At 36.4% G+C, this 20,792-nt stretch overlaps 1 protein-coding gene across 7 annotated transcripts in view; it reads left to right on the forward strand.

Moving 5' to 3' along the window:
- Positions 1-20,792, forward strand: part of FTO (FTO alpha-ketoglutarate dependent dioxygenase) — a 248,238-nt gene that overhangs the window by 99,114 nt on the left and 128,332 nt on the right. For 2 of the 7 annotated variants that reach the window (XM_030512880.1, XM_030512881.1), the window contains one exon: positions 12,587-12,711. The exons of 1 other annotated variant lie outside the window; for it this stretch is intronic. In XM_030512880.1, coding sequence (XP_030368740.1) covers positions 12,587-12,711 — 125 coding nt within the window. Of the gene's footprint in view, positions 1-1,025; positions 1,055-2,235; positions 2,550-12,586; positions 12,712-20,792 lie in introns of those variants that run through there. 4 more of the 7 variants (XR_003995162.1, XR_003995163.1, XM_030512882.1 and 1 more) reach the window with 4 other exon arrangements.

Consider the following 20,792-nt stretch of genomic DNA (forward strand, 5'->3'; position numbering starts at 1 on the left):
GGGTACTTCCTGAGGTGAAAACTCTTTAGTGTGAACTTAAGTTGATAGTATTTGGTTGCTGTATTTTAAAACCAAAATGTTGTGACAGCATGTTTTCACAAGTTATCATCAAAATACTATTTTTTTCTCTTAGTAACTGCTATGCTCTTAGGCTTTGGACAGAGAAATTTTTCTTAGGTTTTAATTTTCTTGCAATTAATCTAAACTTTGTTTTCTTTTTCATAGGTATTATACAGAGAGTAACTTACTATGTCTAGTGACCTTTCCAGTATGAGAATAACTGTTCTGACTAGTTGTAGAATTTTATACAATGTCTGCCAACCTTGAAAGATTATCTGACACTGAAGAACATAATGATAGTTTGATATTAGAGTAGCTCTTTGTGTTAATAAACATTTAAGAAATGCTTTTGTGAGACAGAAAAAATAGATATATAGCATTTAAGATGGTAAATAAGTAGTACAACAAATGCCTTCCATCATGGGGTCTTCTTGACAGTTGTTGATGAATATGGAAAAATAATCTCACAGTGTTAAAAGGCAGTCCATATCCGAATGAAAATGTATTAGCTTCCTTTTCGTAAATGAGTGTAAGGTTATCACTAAAAATTGATTTGATATATGTAAAAAGATTGAATTATAGTATCTTAAGTAAAAATTTAAAAAGAAAAACAAGGAAAAAAACCCATACCACCACAAACTCCAGAATCCAGATGCTGAAGAGACAGAATTTTTTTCTTGTCAAATGACATGTTTTCCTCTTTAAGAAGATATATATACCACATTAATAGTTTGGATGATTGTTGACATAGACTATATCTCTTACGTGTGGACTCTGAATGCTGTGAAGTGTGATTTGTCCTGTAGTGTTGTGTTAAAGCAGGATGTAAAGTAGATAGTAACATTAAAAGGAGATTTAGGGCTCTAGTATAGCTCATTGTGATGTATCTTTAAGGGTAGAAGTTTTTGTATGAGAGAACACAGGTCAAACCCTCCTCCACAAACACCTGTTTTTCATTTCTGCAGCAACCCAGGAGATGCAGAAGCTTTTTTGGGTAAGTGTAGAGCATCACCATTGTGGCATGTACTCAGCGTGTGTCTGTTAAGGGTGCTTCACCAGTTTATGTTAATACATCCTTGACATTGCTTTAACTTTTACCAGTGGACTAAGTGATCCTTCTCGAAGAGTGCAGAGGTGATTAGTCAGCCACCTTTGACCTCTCTCTGAAGTTGGACTTTGCAGCTGAACTTGAGAACCCATATCTTATTTCACACACCTATAGAAGGAAACGTTAGTAACTGGTAAGGCAGGAGCTGTAAGTGTCATGGTACAACGTAACAGAACGCATTGTTGTGTCCCAGAGTAACTGTTTTTGCTCTCCAGTTTGTGAGCACATCATTCAAATGTCATATTTGTTAAATTGCCAGCATCTTCAGCACATTACTTTTGTTTCAGAGAGTAATCGACATGCATGTATTCACAGTGATCTGTTGTTCATGCTGTTTGTTTCCTGTTAGGCACGTGAATCACATGATGGAAGTTTCTTTTCCCTGATTGAATGCTGTGTCATTAATGAAACTGGTCTATGTAATGATTTTTGACATAGTGAAGTTTTCAAATAGTTGGCCGTTTAAGCTTTAAGTTCTTTCTCAAGTATTCATCTACAAATACTGAATGTTCATGGAAAATGCATATGACAAATTGTCAACATTTAGAACTTGATTAGATTCTAATTAAAAGTATTTCTGAAAGAATTTTTTTGTTAATGCACTAGTAAGTGACAGGAAGTACAGAGCTACTTCCATGATCTTTCTTTGTGTTTACTTTTAAGTGTTGGGTTAATTAGTTGATTATCTTCTTTTCAAGCATGAAAAATGAACCTTCGATTTTCTTTCTACTGAGGAGATAAACTAATTACTGAGAGTTTTATTGCTCCCTTCCTAAGTGTGAAAAAGCAAAAATCCTTCCCGAAAATCAAAATAAAGTGAAAACAAACATATGGGATATCAGGGAATATTAATGGAAGAAAAGTGGTACTTTGATAGCATGGACTATTAACACATTGGTATTTGTCATGCCAATATGGCCATAACATTAGGGATCTCTGTTGACAGGAAAACATGGGCAGAATCCAAATCTAAATCCAGGAAGTGGAGTGTATAGCATAGTCTCTTACTGGAACACAACTCCATCAAAATAGAATAATCAGTAACTGGCTGTATTTTGCATTAACAGGTTTATAAAGTGTAGGTTTTACAGATATAGCATTCAGAAGAACAGTAAATAGGAAGAAATGTTACTGAATTCCTGGCATGATGGAGGTAGGCAACGAAGCGTCTCGAGAGAATGAGAACCTCTGTGGAAAGTGTCCTGCCCTCAGAAGAGGTGGAGGTCAGCCTGCAGGTACCATGAATTTGTGCTCCATCTCCCTGATGGCATCCTGCAATTGAGAAGGATGGACAAAACCCATCACTGTAGGTGTGCTGTCTGTGTTGTACCCTGGTCTGTGTGTATTTGTATAAAGCATATGTGGGCATGCCCATATAGGATTAGGCAGAATTTACTTTGGTTTTAATTTTCTTTAATTTATGAAAAGGGTGTTGGGTTTTATTCTGGCAAAAAAAAAGTAGGTTTCTTTTGAGTCTACAGGTTGGTAAGTTGACATATTAATTTGTTGACAGGTATGTAAGTTGACATATTAGTGAAGCATTGCCTTATTTAGCATTGTAGATGTACCTGGACTATTGAATTAATTTTGCAATTATATTTTGCCTTTAAGATTTGTGTTGCGTAAATATATATGTATATATACATACATACACACAAGTAAGATGTATTCCCCTTTATCACTTGTAATGGTAAATTAGTATGCATATACAGGTGGCCTATATACATTAGAGGATTATGTAGCTTTGTGCTCTAATAAATCAGGGTGACATGTGCAAAACTTTGTTCCTAAACATGCTTTGAATGAAAGAGAATTAAAAATAAGTAGTTGCCTGGCCTCCTAGGAGAAGTCTATATTTACTGTAAGTACTATATCCAAATATATAAAAGTCCCCCATTTTTTAAATTTGCTAGTATATTGCATTTGCTAGTATATTGCACACTCTTAATGGCAGGTCATCACCATTTGCGTTGGCTATATATGAAGTGCCTAGAACATGTTTTTATGTAAAAAATATAGTTATGTACTATAACAAAAGTGGAGGAGGACAAGGCACTGATACTAGAGTGCCTAGTTTTGAGTTGAGGAACAAGGATCATAGCTTGCAAAAAAGTATGTTTCCAAATGCTGCTGTCATGATCAGCATCTAGCAATGAGTGGTGGCATCCTCCTTTCTGCTTGATAATGTCGTATTCCCCATACATTAAATACATATCGTGTATGAGGTACTGTTTTGGTTTTATTTCCTATGCTCTTCCCACGAGTGCACTCTGAATTGTTTTTGCATCCCTTTCACCATGGCAGCTAGTATTACTACTGCACTTACATGATCCTGAATATTAAATCTTCGTAACGGTGGCCATGGTGTCATTAGAGGTAATGAAGCTCTTGAGACTAATGTGACAAGACTTCACTTTTGAAACAACATGGTGAGAGTCCCGTTCTCACAGAGGTGTCCACAGATCTGGTGCATTTATTTAGTGCTGTGAGGATGATAAAGGGATGATTGAAACCCTTATGTCATTCGAAGATATGATTCAGCTGTATGTGGTTATCTTGCATATGTACTAAACTGCTATTCTGCTATGGCGTGTGTCTTGGACAAAGCATGCCCACAGGCACTTCTGGACATGTGGCTTGCTACTTCGATTGTGGCTTGCAGCTTCTTCATTCTGCAGTGTTTAACGCATTCTGTAACTTGGCTTTCTGTGGTTTAAATTATTTCAGTGAGACTAATGATATTGGGAATATGTCCCAAATTTTTGCACAACCATATTTGCCTAGACATTGTTCTAGAAAGTGTTGTGGCTAAGGCAGTAAGTGGCTTGAAGGCAAAAGGTAGTGGCTTCAGTGATGAGAGGAAAATACTGGAGTTCTGGGCTTTTCCATACTGAATACAAATACTAAGATGTGCTGTTCAAGGAAATCAGTAATATGACAGGTCATTAAAAAGTAAAAGATAGTTGCAGATAAAGATGCAGTAATGAATTCAGAATCTACACTCAGTGTTTTCCATCTTTCTTCACAGTTTGAGGGTGTTTAAAATATTTTTTACCGTGACCAATAATACTAAGTTTAGTGATTCCACTTTGTATTTTGAGTGCTACAAGGACTGGGTGTCTAATTTGGAGATTTTGGTCCAAGTTTGCATCTGTAAATATTTTAGTAGGAGTTTGTATGTAGATTATTGTATTAGGGCTTCAGTATAAATTAGAGGAGTTAAAGCAAAGCCTTGCTTGCATGTAGAATTATTTCATTAGAATCAGTAAAATTATATGAGTATTTAATTCAAACTGGAGTTCATTTCAGTGTTTGTGAGATGGTATGACCTCCTTCTGGCTTTGAAGCCCATCATTTTTTACTCTTCTCCCCCTAATTATTCATAGTAGCTGATAATACTTTAAGAAAACTAGTTGATATTCTAAGAAAATTCCAGGGTACAGTTCGAGTTCTTTTGAAAACATAAGATCATTTCTTGTGCAATTCTTCTTTGCTTATTAGAACTGCACATGACTGTAGATGCAGAAAATTCTGGCTGCTGGTTAAGGGAATGTGTTCAGGTTGTGCTTGGCGTGACTCACTATTGCAAAATGTAAGCTGTCCAGAGTGCACATTAGTGAAGTGAGTCTTGTATTGCATCTTAGCTCAACTGATTCCAGCAATAGTAGATAATCACTGAAGCATACACTGCTGTGCAGTCCTTCAGAACCAAAGTGTTGAGCGTAACTACTGTTTGCATGTGACCAAAATGGGAAAAGGGAGGTGTATACAAAGGAGTGAATTATAACAAAGAACACTTTCTGCTTCAATTCTTGTTCAGAAAACATATGTTCAGCCATGCAGGAAACAGTTGGGGTAAAGACACACTGCAGGTTTGGAAACAAAAGGCGTGTTCTTTTCTTGCATTCACAATGTTTTCAAACATACTCACTTGTTAGGGACTAGCCTGTCAGCTGGATCTTCTTGCAAGCGTGATTTCTTTTTCCTGACTTCTTTCAAAAGCTTTTTCCCCACAATGTTTTACACTTCATATAATCCACTATGCGTGGTAGGCCTGCTACAGTCTTTGTGCTATTGATGATTCAGAGGTGGAGGGGCCATGCTCTGGGAGAATGTGGCTAAAGGGTAACCTTTTGCTCACCCTTACATCTGAAGATGGTAAGCCACTATTATTCCAAATATCTTGAGTGGTTTGGTTGCTCTTGCTTGATGAGATGGGTTATATTTCACCTTTAGAACATTGCCAAACCAGTTAGTGCAGCACAAGTATTGTTGAAGTGTTAATCTTTCTTTTTTTTTTTTTCTTTGTAACCAAGTATTGAAAATCTTTGAGACCTATCACAACTGTGTTGAATCATCCATAAAAAAGATTATATTTTTTTTTTTCCACTGGAAATCTCGGCATGCCAGAGTAACCAAAACTTACTTGGTTGTTATTTGTTTGGATTTCTTTTTCCTAAGTATATGGTTCAAGACTCTAATATAGATACACTTATATAGGCATAAAGGTAATGGTTATTTCCAAACCAAGCTGTGCCCAGTTTGATTTACGACCTTTAAACTCTCACAGCTAGAAAATGTACTGCTTTAGCTCCACAGGTATAGTTAGGTGGTACAACTTTCTAGCGTAGACAAGACCTAAAATTTCTTTGGAAATGTCTAAGTGATCTACTCCCTGTAGGTTTTTCTAGGTCGAACTTCTCATCTATCAAGTCAGGTATTCATCTTTTGTTGTCAGCAGTGAATACCTCAAAGAGAGGCAGGGCTCTCTACATTTTAATGAGTGTAGACTTGTCTATAAAGCTTAAGCATATGTCTAACTTTGAGCATTCTACTCTAATTGGGTTATGTACTTGCTTAGTTTAGATGGGCACCATTGAATATAATGGTAGGGAGAATATATCATCTTCGTGGCAATGGTTTCACACCAGCAAGTTTTACCCTACAAAAACACAAAAATTACGTGAATCTTATAAAACTCTCTATTCCTTAATATTTTATTTAAAACCAGCCATAAACATTTGACTCCGACAAACTGTTTTAATGTTGGAAGAGGTCTATCAATAACCAGAATGATTGTGGAGTTTTATTTTGGCTTGTGGATTATTCGTGTATGCTGTTCAAGTATTAATAGCCTTAGCTGCATTCAGTAGCCTGGGAAATCACCCCTGATGAATGTCCAATGACTAGTGTTTCCTACATAAGTCCCTTCAGACCAGGAGGATCATTTAGACAACTAGAAAATCTGCAGACAAGAAAACTCCATGTAAATATTTTCTAATGGAAGGTGCCAGCAAATACATCCTTGCCAACATATGTCAAAACTGCCAGAAGATCTGTGCAGATGGGGATTAACTTTTTAGCACTGTCATCTTAAGAGTCTTGACAGGGAAACATTATTTAAATGTTTTTCTTTGACTGCATATGACTGAAAAGATGTTAATGGTAGATAAAACTGATATAAAGCAGTTAAGGATACTGACATATATTCCAAGTCTGCACCTTTTACTTTATAGTGAGCTTTGTGTCAGACATCCTTGAGAATACTACAGCTTTAAAATAAATTTTCCTTCCCTCTCAGATGAAATTTGATGATTTGTCTCCAGTCTGATAAAAGAAAGCACATACTAGTATATTACTTCTTTTCAGGAATTTTTCGTTTTGCTTTATAGGCTCTTTAAAAGTAAATTATGTTTTAGATGTTGCAGTGACTTCGCTGACTTTCAGGAAGAAAACAGTTAATAATAATTTCTTTCCTTTCAGCTCCCATGAGCCTACGTTCATTGTACAGTTTACATATAATAGCTAGTAAGAGTAGAATGTAGTGAACCTTAAACAAATCTATTAGGATCACCATGGCAAGAAACTGGGAAAATGGCAGGAAAAATGAACAATGATTTTTGTAAACCCTCCAAAGGTCAGAAAAAGGCTTTCAGTAAGTATGCAGAGGCTAGAAATCAAATCCCATTTCCTATCATAAGAAACCAGTTGTTTTAGCAGCAGTGGTTAATGTACTGTATGTGAAAGATTTAAGACTAGTTGGAAAGCTTTGCTTCTGTTTTATTAGGCTGCTATTGAAAAGCCAACAGCATAACTTCAACTAGGTGCTTTGAGATTTCTTAATGGGCTGTCAAGGGCAAGACACCAGGTCTGTGCTATACTAGCTCTTTCCTGTACATTAAAACAACAGGGGCCAAATGATCATATACAGAAGTATGAATTACTTGATGCTTTCTCTGTTCCATATGGTCAGCCATGTCTTTGGCAATTAATCATGTACAGAATCAGTTGAGTGCTCTCTGAAGCACTGAAGTCAACATATAGTTGTACCTGTGCCAGTGGGGGCAGTGGGGGTTGTGAGCATAAAATAGCAGGATGAAGAGCTGCTGGCGCCGGAGCCAGAGCAGCTGGCTTCTATAAACAACACTTTTTTCCTCTTTACCTTTTTTTTTTTTCTTTTTACTTTCTTTGACAAACATGAGCCATTTTTCAATATCATCCGAAACATGAGGGTTGCTGAGTGAAACTGTGATATCTGGCATAGTGGATTAATAAACAAAAAGCAGAGAATTGGGTTTAATGTGCCCAAATTACTGGGTGATAACTTAAACCATACTGCCTGCTTCCATCTTATCCATGAAAATGGGTGCATTTGCTCATATTTTAAGTAAAAATTTTGAAAGTAAAGAAGAAATGAGCAGTGGTTTGTAAGCAATTACTAGCTTTTTTTATCTCACAAGTTATGACATGTTAAATTAACATGGCTTAATAGATTGCAGGGTTTTTTTTTTTTTCTGTCTAAAAGGCACAGTGTTCTAGTTCTACAGAATTCCATCAGGATACTTTTTGCACTAAAAGTAAAATAAAGTAACAAAAATAACAAGATACTGAATGACATTTAAAATTTTAGCCCTGCTTACTGATTTTGCACTTTATATTTTTCCTTTCTGTATTAGTTATTGATTATTCAGAGATGACTGCTCTATTAAAGTAGAAATGGTTAGTAAAGATTCAGAAGCTTATCTTATTTAAACTGGTGGAGAGTAGATTAAATCTGAACTCACAGTGAAAAATCTGATTTGTTGACCCAATAAAGTGGGACCAAGAGACAAACTGTCCCAAGTGCCACTTTAGTTCAGACTGAAGGCTAATTTGTCAGACAGAATATGAGGCTTCATGTCTCCAGCTATACAGTGTTTCTAACCTAAAGTCTGGCTCTTCGAGAAGTCTGTATTAAAAGAAGGGAAATCTAGTTTTTAAAGAGTAAAAATGTACCAGTGTGGGTTTTGGAGTGTTCAGAGGTTGATTTTTTTTTTTTGCTTGTTTGAAAGCATGTTGTGGTATTCACCCAGGATACATGCAGTTAAGCGGGCTAGTGGCTTTTTGATGTTGAAACACAGTTTCTTCTGCTGTATATCCAAGAAAAACCAAAATATTATTGTAATCTTGTTACAATACCTAGGTTTGTTTTGTTAAGACTCATAAAATATATCTGATTTTGACTGTGCATCCTGGGTGTATTGTAAGACTTGATTATAACTGAGTTTCTACTCAGTTTCGTGTCACTGGTACATTTTGTCAGCGGGAATGAGAGGAATATGAGACTGGTCTCTCAAAAGCTTGTCTTAGTACCTTTCTTTCTTACAAAAGGGAAGATGCTCTTGTGGCTGTTGCCTGATACATCAGTAAGGCACTAGATTTAATTCTTCCCCTGGACCAGGACAAAGGTGAAGGGTATAATTTTCTAAATACTATCTTTAACATTGAAGGCTGGATTGGCAACTGCTCTCTCTATATATGTATGTGTGTATATATATATATTTGTTTTTAAGACTATACCATTTGGGACTTACAAGGAAATGCCCTTAATACATTAATAGATATGTAAGGAGAATTGGGGAAGATTTGCTGAAAATATTAACAGTACTACATTGAAGAGGCATGCTGGCCAATGAGGCAAGAAGTTGCTTCCCTCAAGTGATAAGCAGTTTGTGTAATCTCGTTGCTTAGGTTGTCCAGGATATGTTTTTCCCAGCTCAGGAAGCAGAAGAAAGAAAGTTTCAGCAATTTGTAAACATTACACCCTCAAGAATTTCTGTGAACACAAGGATGAGATAAGACAGGCTGTAGGGCTGGTTACACTGTTTATTTGTTCTACTGTCCTGTGGTCCTGAGTGTGCTGAAAAACACTGGGTCGGTGTTGAGTCCGGTTCAGAATCTGAAAGCTTCACTCAGCGCTGGGCAAAGGGGGCCTCTGCAGACAGTTATCTGTCATTAGAGAGCATTAAAAGAATTGAGACACAAGATCAGATTTTCTTTGATGGGATGTGCAACTATAGTGATGTTCAAAAGAGGTCATTCCTGCCCTTTGGAGCAGGGGTGGTATTGGCTGGGTTTCTGATGGATTTTTATCAGTGTTGATGTGAGGAAATGGCTTTCCCAGCTGATAACATCTTTGAACGAGTTTCTTGAACCCTTGACCTTTATCAGCCAAGGTATATATTGAATCCCCTTGTTAAAAATAAATCCCAAAACAAGTTACGTGGAAAAGAAAACTTTGGAAGGAACATGTTTTATAATATTATTTTACCCAGAATGCTGCTTTATTTGTTACAATTTAGGATTTTTACTGAGATGATAAGAATAGCAAGTTATTAAGAAATGCCTCTATAAAAGCTACGTATCAAGCCTTGCCCTCACGTTCTGGGTAACCTTACTGCCCTCAGCACTCTTAGAAAACAAGTAAATCAGTTAAATTGCTCTGTGTTGTTGTTGTATGTTGCTTAATAGTACATCACGACGTAGACGAAAGATGTTAACAGAAGGCTGGAGCAATATAATTGTTCTCTCGGTAAAAAGTAAATTATGTTCAGTTTCCAGAATTACGATGTTTCTGTAGATGGAGGGGACTTTAGGTAGTAGAACTCTGTACCAAAGTTGCAATTTGGCCAAGCCATGGGAATTCATGCAAAAGCATTATGTGACTGTGAATGCTTGGAGAAGTGGTCACCCATCTTCTCTGATTGATAATACTTTAATCACATCATAATTTCATCAAATTTTAACTCAGAACTCTTTAGGAACTGTCAGTTCTCCATGCTCTATGCTTTGGGAATCACTTATTTAGGGGATCTTGATTTTTGTTGCCTGCAAATAACTGTACTTTCAGCTTTGTGAGGCATAGCATCATTGAACTTGGCGCTTTTCAGACTTGGAGAAAAGCAGACTTCTACATGATCAGCTGTGGATTTCCCTATCCCATCCAAGGATTCTGAAAGGGAAACCTTGGTGTGCTGTAACCTAGCGGTATGCTACAGTCTGTTCATCTTATAATAGAGAGATAAACTTTAGTTATAGAGCTGTGTCAAGTATTGCACGTGGTAAATATAAAAGCTAAGGCCCTAACAGGTATATTTATTCTGAATGACAAGGAGTATTAATTTACATCAATTAAACAATGTACATCATTTCATGTGAGCATGTTCTTATTTGCTGAAGTCCTCTATCAAATCCTGCTTTAAACTGTGCAGCTGCTGGAAGTGAGTGCTGGAAGTGAGGCTGGAATCAGCATTGCTGAAGTTGGCAGATATTAGAGCTTGTGGAAAAGATGATGTAGGTCAGTGCAAGGGAAATCCATGTCAGGGAATCCTTATCTGAAAATGCTCTCTGGCTTTTTGTTTGCTTTGTAATGTCAAAGCAGGGTCAAGAATGTGATCTGTAAAGACAGAGCTTTGAACATTTTGGGTTTTTTACAAGAAAATGTTCTTTTTGATGTGTAAGTCTCATATGACAGGGTAATGCTTTTTGGTAGGCCAACTGATAGAGTTGGGAATTGGGGAAGAAGATGCTTTTTGCTCTTTATCATCTGATGTTGGTGTAATAATATTATTTTCCGTCTCTATAACCCCTGTCATGCTTGCCTCTTGGAACCACTATGGCAGGGGCAATGTTACCACTACTTTGCGTACTTTAAGAAGTGTATAATCTGCATAATGTTGTTTCTTATGGGGAAAAAAAACCCCAACCATTCAGGCCAAGGATAGGTCTTCCTGTTTTCACAAACTGAAGATAATAACAATTCTTTATCTATCTGACAGAATCCCCAGAAGAATCTTAGTGGGTGTATGTTTGGGCAGGGCAGAACGTGATGTGGTTGTGATGTTGAGGAGAAGGCAATACGCCATGTCTTTGTTATGTTATTCCCACAGGAGAGGCCATGCTGGGAGCAGGAATTGCAGCTTTTGGTGATGTCTGAGTTGTGTTTTCAAACTCACTTCTACAGCTGCTCAGGTTACAAACATGTTTTTTTGCCTCCTTTTCTGTGGGGAAAAAAAAAAAACCAAAAAACCCCACCTTATTTGTGCAAGCATTCTGTCCATTCGATCATCCTTCCCAAAAGCCTTTAGATACTTTGATATGTTTGCAGAACATGAGACTGAAGGTGAAAATAGCAACAATAATTGAGTATCAATGGCTGGTTAAGGCGAGAAAGGCAAATAGAGTATCTTCACTGAAGGAGAACATTGCAGCACTGACTCTAGGTCTCTGTCGTGGTTGGACTGCTGCACATTAAGTCAGCACATGTGCACTGGTTGACATATGTGTGAGTAATGTGAGCATCAGCATGTGCCGTTTCTTTCCCAAGTTGGCAAACGTGTGGAAGCGTAGGGGAAGAACTGGTGAGTGAGTTACTAGTTACAGGCAAAGACGGAGTGAGGGAGTTGGAGTTAGCTTGCTGGGTGGATGAAGGATGACAAGATCTGCAGTTTCGTTACATCAGTGTTAACTGTTAACACAACATTTGGGAAGGCCAGGCAGAGATTCCATCATCCTACTCCACAGATGACTTATCCATTCCATGTGTGTATATATGCATTTTAGCAATTTATAATTTATTATATAAATGAAAAAACAGGTTAAGTCTTACTACTTGTTTACTAGAAATATTTAGTGATAAAGAGAACATGGGGAAATCATTAGAAATTCCTTTCAGAAGACACAATACAAACAGGTATTTTCTTCTTTAGCTTCACCAAGGATCAAATGGGAGGGAGCAATTCCCCAAATGAATGCTCTATTGAAGGAAACATTTCTTGATATAATTTGATACAAGAAAGTGTTTAGAAAAGAAAATAATTATGTCTTAAGAAAATGAGAGCTAGAATGCACAATGTCTTGTTGTGTTACTTAAGGCGATGAGATTTTAAGGTTTACCTTATGTGCCATCTATATTGATTAAATACCAAATATATGGTGGCCATTTCTAACCATCATTTACTGTATTGATCTGTCAGCAGTGGAACTGTAATTAAAAAAGCTATTGATTTACTGTCCTAATTTGCTTATGGGCTTTTTATTAATTTTACACATTGTTTCCTATTTCTAGATTATAATTTTTATATGTTTTTTCCCTTTAAGACAAGCCTGGTCCTCTCTGAAGTTCGAAAAGAGGAACAAATTGAGGAACAAAGGAATAAAACAATCAGGTGCTTCTTGCTAGTTCTTACAGAGCGAGAAAGGCTGCGTAAGGAATGGACAGCAAGGTGAGAAATATTTGAAAAATAGTAAGATAATTAAAATTGGAAACAATTATATAAAAACCACTCTTATAAATCCCCTTGGTGGGGGCAAGTTGGTGTTTAAAAAAAAAACCATAAATTTTTACTGTTCAAATAGTATTTTTCCTTGAATGGAATAGTCAATGTTTTTGCTTCTGATTTCAGAGTTACTTCATGGGGTAGAATGCTCCCTTACTGTGCTTATAGAGTGCAGTCTATTGATAATAGCTTGATACTGATATTGGAGGATTGGTATCACCTTAAGGTTTTCCTCATGTTGCTTACAACATGAGCAATACTCCTTGCTGGCATGCCATGCTAATAGGTACCCTTCTTGTCTGATTTCTTCAGAGTCCTCACATTTTCTCGTGCTGTTCTACCAGTGTTAACTGGGTTGTGTTGGGCAAGATTGGCATAAATTGCTAGAATTTGTGTCATATGGCTGTTTTATTATACTGAAGTTCTTAAATTGAACTCATTGCCATGGTAAATCAGGTGGTGGTGGTAACAATTTGAAAAAGTTGTTGATGTTTTTATTTGAAAAAGTTTGTTACTGGAATGTAGTCAGATGAGTGCATTTCAGAAACTACAAATACATCATACTTGTAATTCATTCAGAAGTATGAGAATTCAAAAAAGAGAATTTCCACTATCTGCCACTTTGTGTCCTTCTTTTTAGCTGCTAAATGAGTTAATGTCACCTTTTTTCACATCTGTTTCTAAAAGCTATAGATTTATATTCTTTAACTAATCTCTTACTTTTTTCTTATTTATGATACATAAAATTTGTAACAGTCTGAAATATTTCTACCAAATGTACAGTTTTCCTTTAAAACGAAATGTCCTGTGCTTATAATTCAACACAGTTTTTAGTCAAAAGTATCTTTAATAGATTTTGTTAATCAAAATTAGTAGTTCATTGGCATATTTTTTTACCTGTACTAAAGGTTCCAGTTAAGGGAGTTCTCCTTGTTTTGTTGGTGTATAATACTGGAAAGTTCCTGAAAGTTCTACAAGATTGAGTTTAGAAAGTTAATTGTCGATACGAGATCTGACAGTTGAGTGGCTTTGCTGTTCCCAATAATTACAGTGAGTGGGCTTGAAACAGTTTAGAAGCTTTAGATAAAAATTAAACATTATTACATAGTAGCAATTATTATACAAATTAGAGGCTGTGTTTTCCAAGTTTGCATTCTTGCGAGTATGGAATGTTTCTCTGTATACTAATCACTTAAGATCTCAGAGTGGAAAAGAATTTGATGAGGAGAGTCTACAATGTTGTTGGTGTTATCATGTGGCTTTTGTTTGTTCCTTTTTGAGGAATTTAAAGGATTTTTGTGGGGTATTTTTGCCTTCTATCACCATGCGTACTAAATAATGCAAATGGTTTGGCTACATTGGAAACAGAGGAAATCGCGTAAGGCTTTTCTGTGGGCCACATGCATCTTTGTTGTGAATGTGAATAGAAAGCTTCCTAGAGATAAGAAAAGGCTAAACAATTCTAATGAGTGGAATATCTTTTTAGTGTTTGTTTAGTTTAACAATGATTTCCCAATATGCAAAGTCATCAGGAATCGTGGCAATCTGGTCTCATTTAAAAGCAATGAGTGTTACCATGCTGCTGGCCTCTGCTTACTCCTCACGATGTAATCGGAGGCTGGTGTTGTAGACATAGTCTAGTCTCTGACACAGAAATGCTGAAGTTCTTGTGTTGGGGGTGGGGAGAGGCACAAGCAGATGAAGTGCAGACCGCCTTAAAACTAAACACCTGAAATAAAATTTCAATAGCGTTGTGCCTTGAAAGTTCTGAAAGAAAGCGTCCTTTGAGTATTAAATATCGATAATCCTTTTCCTTCCATTTGATGTTTCCCATTCCAGTGACCTATCTGAGAATCTCATCCATATGACGTGCATAAACAGACTGTTACCATACACCTCACTTTACTTCATCAAAGCTTCAGCTAGATGTCTGGAATGAAGCACTGACTGTGGTAGCCATCGGGCATACAGTGGTGAAAGTTATAAAACGCCTGCCGTGGTACTAGCAGGGCTGCCCATGTTTTAGGGATCAGTCTATTGTGTACTTTGGAATTACATGAGAAAAATGTGCTTGGACAGGAAATAATTAGCACTTGTCAAAGGGCAGGCAATAGGTTACAGTATTTTACTTTCAATGGGCTATCAGGGGATCAGCTAGGTTAGATAATAGAATTTTTTTCCTCTGGAAGTTAAATACAGATGACTCTAATTACCTTACATTATGCATTAGAGAGCACATTATGAACAGTACAACTTCAAGAAATTTAAGTCAATGAAGGGAGGGCAGCTGACAAAAACTTTACTCTGCTCTTGGTCTTTGCAGAGTTATGTAAGCATTCTGTTCTTTCATGGGTTTTATTTGTTTCATTGATACCTTACATAAATAAAAAAAAAAAAAGTGTGCTGGGAACTATTACAAAATAATTCAACTTTTAGAAAGTTACCCTTTCTCAGAGAAAGGCATATGACCTGCTTCTGTATGTATCTACTTGGTTATAGTATGTCCTTGCATTATTTGCTTTAAGCTGTACTACTATCTCTGCATATTAATAAACTGAAATTACTCTTTCAGTTTTTATTTCGGCTCTGTAGTCCAAAACACATGATAGTGCACGTAGTGTTGTGGCTCAAAATTTCATATGCTTTTGACTTAAAGATGTCATCAGTATTTTAAGTATCTGAGCACGTCTTGTAGGGGTTCAAGTTGTTCTCTGTGGAGTGGTAGTGATCCAAAATACTTCAGGTAGGACTCAGTGACTGTCCTCTAAGTGTTAACAGAAATGGTCCAGAGTCTCTGAAGCCCCAGATTTGTTTATGTTGCATGATAGTGCCTGATGGACAGGTTGTTATAGCTGTTAAAGAGCTACTCTAGCCCTTTGAACTGACCCCTTCTTGACCTCTGCTTATAGAAGGTCACTGTTCAGCTTATAAAGTAAGGGGAACCTTAGATTCTACTGTAACAAATAGAGGGTAAAGGGAACAGCTGTGAATTCTGGATGAACCATACAAGCCTGTATAGACTTTTTAGGGTCACTGTATGATAATGAAAATTGTTACCAAATTATATGGAAATTTAACAGCAATAGTGGGAAAGAGAGGGTGGAGTCTAATGCATTGGGTTTGATAAATGAAGTGTGAAGTTACCCATCTGGCTCTAGACAGCCCCCTTTTCTCTACGAAAGGGAAACATTTAAAAATAACCATGGTACATCTAGAATCAATGACCCATACAGAGAGCTGGAATAGAGCAAGATTTAATGGTTGCTGTGGAAGAAATTATCATTTGAAAAGTGAGACAAAGGATGAAAAAGTACAGTTCAATATCTGCACCTGATTCATTTTCAAAAAAGCCTTAATATTTTTATCCTATTGATGATACTATTGGCATTTTTTATTTTACTTTTTAACTGGAACCAGAAAAAATGTTATATCAGAAAGGAAGAGTTTGGCCAAAGAGTACTTGAATTTCAAGAGGGAATGTTGCACTTTGCCTGATCAGTAAATGCCCAGGAGAACTGGACTATTGTTCAATAAAAGTTGTATCTCTTATTTCTCCTTATAGAACTTGTATCGTGTTACAGTAGTAGTATATTTAATATTTGCATGGTGTACTGCACTTAATTGCTAGTATTTTTTTGCTATGTTTTTCATATAAATACATTTACTACCAAACTAATTTGTCATCAATAAATTAACAATAGGCTAATAGAAAAGGTAATGTTTAACTGCATTGAAATGGTTAACTGCAAGGACAAAATTGGTTAATCAAATTATTCTTAAGTCTCTTTGCATGCATTAATTTTATGATTCCAAAATGGTTTTATTATGACACAGACTCTGATGTCCATTTCACTATTTCCCGGAGTGAAATTGCACTGTTTCTCTTGGAGGAAATTTGGACAGGTAATGGAAAATGTGAAGTGTTGGAGATAAACATAATGAAGAGGAAAGTTTGATAGGAAAGATAAAATTATTTATGATTGTTGTATTTTCATACTTGTGCTACTTAAGTTTTCTCTAAGGCATCATGTAATGACGAATTGACATAGTGAAAAGAGAATAAGCATTCAATAAATAATTTAGACCAAAATGAACACAAAATTCATCTGGTTCATGAGATAAACAGCAGAAAAGTGTTAATTGATTACATCTTTTAACAATCAATAGCTTAAAACCTTGCCTCATTTAAAGAACACAATGAAAAAAAATCCTTTTTATGAGGTCATTCCACAACCCATAACATTTTTTAAATCAGGTCACTGTATATTTTTGGAATTGTTGGGTTTTTTTTCCATCTTTGCACACTTCAGGAACAAATGCCTTACTCGTGACAAATCATAGAAGTTTCAGGTTTTGAGTCAAACTTGAGCTATAATTCCTTCGCATTCTTTGCCTTTGTCAAACCCCTTTTTAGATCTCTAACTTTTGACACAGCAATGTAAAGGTGTGTATTTTTTTTCTAGCTACAGTGAATGTTTATCTTACTACTGAGATAGTCTTATTGCTCAGCGGTGAAATCTGGATTATTATGTGGATATTTATGTAGGAATTTAAATTATAAGTACATAGTGTGACAACTGAATCCTCATCTGTTTTATACTGTGAACGCTGTTCAGTTTTATAGTAAGAACAACAAAGAATATAATTGTGGAATCCTAAAATAGAATGCATGTTAAATGAGACACGCACAACTGTTGTGGTTAGGTTATGTAACATTGGAATGACAGGGGTTTTTTCATGTCCATATTATTGAAATTATTAAGAATCTCAGTACATACAGCTGCGACATCTCCAGTGGGTTTTCTCTAACACTTGTCCTCTCTGGACAATATGTGTGTCAGCTGGAATAGATACTCAGTATGTTAGCATCAGGCATAGACAAAAATTTTGATTCATCATTTTAGAAATCGTAGGAGAAAGAAATTATATTTGTATTCTTTGATATTCCTATTTTGTATGTCTGCATGCATATGCTCTTTGAAAGAAGAAAATTAAACTGTTCAGCACCCAGTATGTAAGCTCAACCAGTGTTTCGGAAAGTGAATGTACAGTGTGACTTAGATATCAATGCTGAATACTGTATGTTAATCAGGAATATATTTTGAGGCAGACGGAAGACCAACCTTGCAGCTTTCAAGTGAGTGAAGAAAACACTGTGACTTCAATGAAGTTGTCAGGTCTCCTGCTGTAGTTATGCTTAGACATCAGCTGCCTTGGTTGACCTTTGACTCTTCTCCAGTTGCTTATTACCAGGCTTCTTTTGCTTCCCCTGACCCTTCCTGTTTCTGCCTCTGTCTTTCACCTATGCTTCTTGTCTGGAGTCGTCTTTGAAGCAGCCAAGCTTGGGATCAATAGGTACAAGTACTCTGCGGAACAATGGAAATACTGCTTGATTAAATGCTGCTGTTTAACCACCACTATTCTTTCCTTTGAAACTCCTTTGACCCATTAGCCTTGAAAAGACTTCATGTTTAAAAGCTGTAGCTACTTACAGAAAATGCTGCTTCTTACCTTGTGATGTCACTATATACACAGAAGACATGGTGCAAAATACGTTATTCAGTGTAGGGACTTAAAACAAGTAGTATTATAGGGCAGTCTAGTCAAAGTTGCAGAACTTCAGCTCTGTGTGAAGCTTCTGTGTGTGTCAGACTCTTCATTAAGGCACTTCATAGGGATTGTTTGCTCTGAGGGTTTCCTGTATCGTTTTAGTTTAGTTTTAATGCTCCATTTCTGAAAACCATAAAGGGATGTGTCATCCCATACCTGAATAACTACTGAACCAAAGTTATTTGGCACTTCCCTTTTTTGATTTCATGCTTTTCTTCTTGTTATGTCAGATATATTTTTCAAAAGATGCTTCAATGGCAGTTCCAAAACTGACAACTGACACAAATTTAGTCCTTATTTATAGTGCAATTAAAGTTTCGAAAACAAAAAATTATGAGGAATTTTCCTGGTGTATTAGGGTGCATTTGATGTTTTGTTTTGGATGGGGTTTTTTTGACTAATTTCACCTGGATGTGCTTTTAAAGTCAGCATGGATGACATTTCCTTATTTATGTAAGCTTTCATGATTGCAGTACAAGAAAGATAGTTAGTGGTGTTTTTCCAGTGGTTGGACAATGATTTGCTCACCACCACTGGGAGGTATGAATGCTGGAAATGGAGATCATTGCTTTTCCAGGCTACAGGATACTGGAGATGGAATAGATCACAGAGGTGACAAATCTATAATCTGTGTAGACGAAATGTTAGCCACATCATCAGACAGTTGAACCACAAAGTAGCATTAGCATCAGCTGTCATCATCCCTGTAAGGGAGAATGGTGTCTGCCAGAGGCAGGGGAAAAGGAGAAAAGCAAGGAGAATTCAGTGTGATGCACAGTGCTCTACAGCTGCCCACATTAGCTAAAGACTTAAAGCCTTTAGCCCACATTAGCTAAGGCTAAAGGTGTTATAAACTAAGGATAAAGTGTAACTGGTCCAGAGAATGAAAAATTATCAGAGATTCGTTTTGCTCTATCCACTGAGGTTTTTTTGTTCTGCAGTATCAATCCATACTTTCTTTGGCCTTCAGCAAAATGTGCTAATGTCACAGTAGGTTACATGTCTGTAAAACTACTTGCAAACTTAGTATGCATTAAAACACTGTCTAAAACTAGACATTCAAAATTAAGCAACTCTAAAGATAGAATTCTCTATCCTGCAAAATAATAGAAGCCTTATCCAAACAGGACTTTAATGTTGTTAGTAGCATTATTGTCACAAAGCTGAATTAAATAAATTTAATTTGGAAAATCTGTGTTAGTCTATATACATTACCAATACAGGAAAAGTAGAGGGTAACGTAAAGGGTTTACCTAGCCAAGCGATGTGCTTATCATGTCATGGCATGAGTGAGCAGATGCTTACATAAGTTCGTGACTGAAGACTTAAATGCTGTCAGCCTTATGTTATTAAAGTTTTTCCACATATATAGAACTTGATGGCTCCAGGGATTGGTGATGAAATACGAAGCCTTTTGTTTTCAGGTCAGCGGTTCAAATATGGTTCAGGTAGATAGTGCCAAAGATTATTCCCAGTGGGTATCTGTGTTTGATGGCCTATGTGAAATGCATGGGTTCTTCAGCCCTACTAGGCAGGTGTGTATATCACATAAAGCAACTGTTACAGCTGACACTAATTGGTACCCTTTCTGGCATTTTTCGGAGCAGCCAAAAATTAAATGGGTATAGAAACTGAGCAAGGTGCTGTCAGTGCTCTAAGCAGTCTAGACCATGGTTGTGAGGTAGTGATAAGCCAATGAATATCATGGCTGATTGTGAGCAAAAAGAGGGTGTGAGTCTGTTGCTTTGCTTTACAGTTTGCTTGCACTGAAAGTTACTGTAATGTACACAGATAATCATATGAGCCATGGCAAATTATTGGACAATGTTAACAGCATTGAATAAGAGGAAAGTGCAGTCCACTGGGAGTTGAAAGAATGGGTTGAAGATGTATCAACTAATCAGAGAAACTAAGATGAACTGGAGAACAGAATTGGATTTACTTATTTTTTAATGGATTTTTATGGATTTTACTTTATTATTAGTTTGCTTATTTTCAGTACTAAAGAGTAGTGGGTATTTTAACAGTTTAATTTGGCTATATTATTTGTACTGTTTATTTTGTCTATGTATATTTGTATAATTGCTGTGCAATTATTAAACTATGATGTTTAAAATAGCTAAAAAAGGAAGCATTTCTTATGCTGAAGATTTTCTGTCAAGTCAGAGAACTTGGGAATCTCTTATATAGCACACATTGTTTTTATATTTTGTCTTGTTAAGTGGCAGCAGCCCCAAATAGAACAGTGCTTGAAGCATATATAATAGTGGCAGGAGAACTTACTTGAGTAGCTTAGCCAACTGAGAACAATTCTAGAGGTGTGCAACACCCCAACTTAGTGGTAATTCACAATACTCATATTTCCATATTGCTATATCCTAGAGATTATCTGGCCTGGGTTGGTGGTGGAGCACGTA

Source organism: Strigops habroptila, chromosome Z, assembly GCF_004027225.2.
Source record: "Strigops habroptila isolate Jane chromosome Z, bStrHab1.2.pri, whole genome shotgun sequence".
Lineage (NCBI taxonomy): Eukaryota > Metazoa > Chordata > Aves > Psittaciformes > Psittacidae > Strigops > Strigops habroptila.